At 43.5% G+C, this 6094-nt stretch overlaps 1 protein-coding gene across 1 annotated transcript; it reads left to right on the top strand.

Annotated features, from left to right (window-relative positions):
• Positions 1 to 3343: 3343 nt before the first annotated feature.
• Positions 3344 to 5785, top strand: LOC107518128 (cytochrome c). The gene is made up of 3 exons (XM_016159536.2): positions 3344 to 3457; positions 4490 to 4666; positions 4766 to 5785. The coding sequence occupies exons 2-3, from the start codon at positions 4498 to 4500 to the stop codon at positions 4912 to 4914; spliced, it is 318 nt and encodes a 105-aa protein (XP_016015022.1). The 5' UTR covers positions 3344 to 3457; positions 4490 to 4497; the 3' UTR covers positions 4915 to 5785.
• The last annotated feature ends 309 nt before the right edge of the window (positions 5786 to 6094 follow it).

The following is a 6094-nucleotide window of genomic DNA, read 5'->3' as shown; positions in this document are numbered from 1 at the left end:
TTTATTAGGTATTTCCAAGTTTATCAGGTATTACAGGATGCAAAAAGTTACGTGGTAAAATAATATCGGAGACAAGTGGAGGCAATAAAGCCAATCATATGACTTAATCACAGGATTCTCCATAGCCTTTAATATGTACCATATTTGACGATGTCCAAGGCGAAGGGGACATAGTATACACATTTCTCAAACTAATTTGATCCTTCTATCTTAGAACATATCATAGGACTACAATTACAAAGAACAAACTTTGGAAGATGCAACTGCCGTCCAGAAGTTGGTGTTTTTGACCATCCTTTCCCCCCCTGGGTTGCAGAGATGCAGAACCGCATTCTGACTATGGGTATTCGGTCCACCCACCTCTATGCAGCAGTGGTGCAGTCTCCTCTTCAGATATCTCGGTCACCATCCTCAACTCTCATAAGGGGAGGTCAAGCCCTACTCCTAAATCTGTCGGTGGTTAAGGCTAATCTATCTGGCCTTATTAGGTGACAGAATACCTATATATACTCCAGGGATGCTCACGTTAAACTCAACTTCGAAAAATATTTATGGAGGCTTCCAGATTAAGATAGAATGAATCCACGCATCTCACTTCACGTACTCTAAAAAACCTATTATAACTGCAGTAGAGTTTTGGTTTTGTTTTTTATTGGATTTTCACCCTGTTAACAGGATCGTTTGCACAGCAAAAGGTTGAAGTTTTTGTGAAGGCAAACTTATTGACTAGTCAGGTCATTATGGGGAACAGGAGCTGAGACATTAGGAACATTTTGTAAAGGAGATGGATAAAAGATGGGTCCTAACTAGCTAAAGATAGGTCCTAACTACCTACAGATAGTAGAACCCTACACTGGCAGTGGGAAAAAGAGCCAGATTTACACATCAGAATCCTCAAAAGGCTCAGGGTCTGGGAGCAAAGATGGGGTTGAGTGGGGGTGGGGAGGTAGCTAAAAGCAAGGAAAATTGAGTGAAAGCTAAGACGCACTTGCTTCCCTAGATCCTATCGCCTGTCCCACCACGCCCCATTCCACATTGTTAGGCAACTCTCCATCCCCCTACTCCCCACCCCCACAGAAGTCCTGAGGATTATTTTCCAAAAAAAAGTAAAACAGAGGATTTCTGGCATGCAGAACATCAGGCATAGCTGAGAGGACTGTTCTGAAACCGGAGGGGATAAGTACTTGTATCAGTGAGGGTCCCAGCAAGAAACAGACATTCAGAGGATTTTGGTGAGGACGGTTTGGTGAAGAGACCATTTACAAAGATGTGGTCAGGGTTACAGGAACCTCTAGTAGTGGGGTATCCAGGAACTAGCAATAGCAAGGAGCCTTACCACTCCCAGCCCTCCAGGAAAGGGAAGGGCCCAGTGTCACAGTGCCTCCCACTGGAGAACCCAACCAGAAGCCAGAGAGCAAGGGGGCTCAGGTGATGCAGTCCTTAGATTGCTATTCTAATTTTTTCATTACTTTGAAAAATATACACAACTTTTCTATTATTAGTTTCCCAAGAATCTAAAATATACCCTCTTCCTGGATAATGCAAGGCTATTTAGAATATTTTAATACTACTTTTCTACTTTCTACTGACTTACATGCTATTGTTGTCATGTATATATTTCATTTACTTTATGTATGGCTATAAAACACAGCATGCGTCTCTCTCTCTCTCTCTCTCTCTCTCTATATATATATATATACACACATACACATACACGTACACACACACACACATGCATATGTATGGCTTACTTTTGCTTGTCCTTAAGCTTTATAAAGAGCTTATCATATTAAATGTAGTTTATTTCAACAAATATAATTTTCATTTCTAGAAGTTATCTTTAAGCTCTTGTTAAAATCTGTTTGGTAGACAACATTAGGACTTCAAAAGGCTGAATTTGCAAGGTGCTGCTAAGCTTGGTCTTTTACAGACTTGGATATTTAGCCAAACGAGCCTACTTCAGAAGGACAGCTAAATGCTCACTATCTTGGTCCCTTCCAAAAGCCACAAAAGGTCTTAATGTGATTTGTGCTGTTTTGCAGCACACTTCTGTGGCAGTGGTGTGTGAGATTAGACAGAGGGGAACTGGAAGTCAGTACACAGAAAATAAAAATAATCCAGTCATATAGAAAATTGGGTGATCTAGAGCAGAAATCATAGGGCCAGTGGTTTGTAAGAGATCCAAGGTATCTAGGTTAACCTCATCTATTTCTTAAACTGAAGACAGGAGAAAGTTTCCTAGAATGCAAGCTTCATCAAAAAAAAAAAAAAAAAAAGTCCTGATTTACTCTAGGTACATAACATGCATTTAATAAACACGGGACTGAATGAATAGGCAGTGCTAGACAGACTGTGAAAAAGAAGGAAAAAAATAATTAAAACTCAGGGGTTGAATCTGAGGGACAAGGAAGTCAGGAAGAAACTTCCCAGTGATAAAATTGAGCATGTGAGGAACGCGAACTAGTTTTGGAGGAAAAGTATAGCTAGAAGCTGTGGCGATCAAACCTGCGTTCCTAACGTAACTTCAACAACATTACCTTACTTGAATGTGACCGTCACCTAGGTTAGATGGTATGAAAATCCTCTCTAGATTTCCGAGAATTCTCTAACCATGTAACAATGTTGCCTTACACACAAACACGAGGGACCGACCGGTCTTGGCAGAAAAGATGGCAGGTGAGTGTCCAGAGCTATAATCCAGCCTCAGCCGCACCTGCAGCACCTCCCCCAGTCCTGGGTCATCCATCAAGGGGAGAAATGAAAGATGACTGAAAATAACTGGGGAGGCGGGACAAGAAAAAGATCAGGAGCACGTGTCCAACTCTTTATAACTCCTGGTTCCAGGTCATCCCTCCGGGGCGCAGCCGGCGCCAGCTGTGTAAGTATAACCGTGTACATATGTGTAAAGATTGCCAGCTGAAAGGAAAGTAGCCAGAAGTGCAGGTGCGTCAAAACTGGGCCGTCTCCCTCCGGGGAGGCAAAACTCCTCCCTCAAAGACAACACGTCACCGAGCACAAGAGCAGTTACCTTAGCAGGATAACGCCCTGATCCAGACTCCGCTCCACCCTCCACGTCGGAGCGCGCATGCACGCGAAGGCCGGAGAGTGATGTCACCCCCTCCCGGCACCACCTCGGTGTCGTATGTCAAGTGGCCTGTCGTAACTGTCGGGCAAACGAGGCTTGGAGAAGAAGGGCACCGGTGCAGTACACCCTACCCTGCTAGCCGGCGTGCGCGAGCAGGTCGCTACCGCGAGGCCTGAAGACGAGAGCCAATGAGAGGCGGCGACGTCACTGCGTAGCGGGCGGCCCGGCCTCACGTCGGGCCGTAAGAAGGCGGAGCGAGTTCGGTTGCACCAACACCGGTACATAGATGCGGACCGGCTTGCCCTTGGACTTAGAGAGCGGGACGACTGGTTTGCGAGCGTGAGTCTCGGTATCGCGCGCGACGAAAGAGCGGTGAGCGCAGGGCGCGGAGCACGCAGGGGGCGGAAGGCCTATCCGTGGGGGCGCGCGGGGGGCGCGGGCGGCCCGAGGCCGGCGCCGTGATTTCCGAGCGGAGTTCTCGCGGGCAGGCGGGCAGGCGGGCAGGGCAGCGGGTTACGACCCCAGACTGTGGCGACCCCGAACCCGCTGGGTTACAGCTCGAGCTGGTGTGAAACCCCAAGCAGCTAGGTAGACGCATGGACTTGGTCAACGCCCTGAAAACGCGGAGGCGGCTTGGAAACGGATCCGGCTGCGGATCCGTTGTCGAGGCCGAGGGGTTGTGGAAATGATAAGATTTTCCGGGGCTGCGGGTGGCAGTGGGAGTTCACTGTGCAACCCTTCGCGCCCTCCTTCAAGTCACTTCCGCCCATCACGTCTCAGGAAGATAGGTTTCATCACGGTTTCCTTGAAACCGGCCTGGTTTGGTGACCTCGTGGTCGCCCCGGGGATCACAGAGCTGGAGAACAGAGGTCCCTGGGAAACCTCGCGGCCCGCCGCTGACCTCTCACTCCCAGCAGGGCAGTTTAGAATGACCTGAGCAGGCAGAATCAACCGTGACCTCTCTTTCTAATATACTTTGGTTCATCCTTCCAGAGAAATGGCTTTACATTGTAGTACAAATAAATAATTAAGCATTCTTAGTTGGAATTCTAGTTTAATGTAGTCACCTTTAAACCTGCTCAGATTTGTTACTTGTGACCTTGACCTCATCTTTTGAAATAGTTTTGAACCAGGTTCCCACTTTGATCACTTGGGCTTTAACCTTCCCTCATTTAAAATACAAATGTGTTTTTAAGGAAGTTCTTCTTCCAAATAGATTTTTTTTGTTGTCGATGTTTGTTTGTTTGTTTCTGGTATTTGACAGCCTTTTTCAAGTGCACTAAGTAAACAAGATCTACCGTGGTACTTAATGTTATAGATTTGCAATGGATTAGTAATTGATTATCGATTGGTTTCTACTGTATTTTTACTTGGAAGAAAATAAGTTGAGTTTTTCATTTTTAGGTTTAAAAATGGGTGATGTTGAGAAGGGCAAGAAGATTTTTGTTCAGAAGTGTGCCCAGTGCCATACTGTGGAAAAGGGAGGCAAGCACAAGACTGGGCCAAATCTCCATGGTCTGTTTGGGCGAAAGACAGGTCAGGCCCCTGGATTTTCTTACACGGATGCCAACAAGAACAAAGGTAAGAGGGAGGAAATTAAATAACTGAAGCACCAACTGCGTAGTTACTTCCCTTTATCAGGAGTGTAAAATACTTACCAATACTTCTCTCCTTGTTTAGGCATCACCTGGGGAGAGGAGACACTGATGGAGTATTTGGAGAATCCCAAGAAGTACATCCCTGGAACAAAAATGATCTTTGCTGGCATTAAGAAGTCTGGAGAAAGGGCAGACTTGATAGCTTATCTCAAAAAAGCTACCAAGGAGTAATAGTTGGCCACTGCCTTATTTATTACAAAATAGAAATGTCTCATGACTTTTTTTTTATGCGTACCATATTTAAATTGATCTCATACATCAGAATCAGATCATGAATGGCTGATAGAACATTTCTTTAGGGCAGTCCTGATTTAAATAAGATTGGCTTGTGGTTAAATGAATATGATCAGTTTTTGAACTCCGAAGGCAATTTTGGTTCCGTGAGTACTATCCCTGTTTTCCCCTTCTAAAGATATGATTGGACATAATTAGTAATGTTCAGTTTTTCACAGAAATGCTAAACACCATCCGAAAATCTGTAGGAGATTGGTTTTACATTTACATTTATATAACTGGTTATATTAATATGTTTAAATGCTGAGGGAATCCCTTTGCGCTCTCATGGAACAACAAGACTTGGTTGTGTTTCAAGTTGTGTTCATTGGTCTGTTTAAAAGCAAAGGGCCAAAGATAAGGTGGCAATGTCCACTTTATCTTTTTGGTCCTAACTATGCCAATTTAATTAAATTCCCTGTATCTAAACTGTTGCCTTTTACTTAAAGGCATTTTAGTGTGGTTTATATGCATTATCAAATAAAGAGTATTTAACACTTCTCACATTTTATAGATGATATATAAAGTCAGATGTTTTTAAAATTCAGATGATAGGATATAGTAGTAAACTTTGTGAATTCTTTACTATGTCAGACAGTTATTCAGGACTATCTTAACTGTTCAAAAACAATTGTAGAATGCTGTATATTTATGGTTGGTAATGGTGCTTTTGCTGTCCCACTAGAAGGATTAAAGAATAGATTATCAGCACAAAATTGTAAATTGCGTGATCATAAGGCTTAAGATAATTAAAAACAAAATCACATTATGATTTTTCTAATGTGCTTGATTTAATGACTGATGCCAGTGTTTTCGTGGTTGAAAAGTACAGTATTGAATAGTGAAGCAGCAGAGTTACTTGCCATACTACTGGATTGTTTACCTGATCTTTTAGGACAACACTTAGTCAGTAGAGTTCCTTTGCCCAGTGTGAGCACGGTAGCCTTACACGGATAGAAGAACATGCTTTTGGCCGTTGTTTTGTGGTATATAACAGTGTATTATTTATGTATTAAGTTATTTCCTCCAGTTTATACCATACTTTTAGAGTAGTCCCTGGGAATTTTATGGAGATAGA

The sequence above is a fragment of the Rousettus aegyptiacus genome, unplaced genomic scaffold, assembly GCF_014176215.1.
Source record: "Rousettus aegyptiacus isolate mRouAeg1 unplaced genomic scaffold, mRouAeg1.p scaffold_m13_p_13, whole genome shotgun sequence".
Lineage (NCBI taxonomy): Eukaryota > Metazoa > Chordata > Mammalia > Chiroptera > Pteropodidae > Rousettus > Rousettus aegyptiacus.
This window is presented reverse-complemented; position numbering and strand designations above follow the sequence as displayed.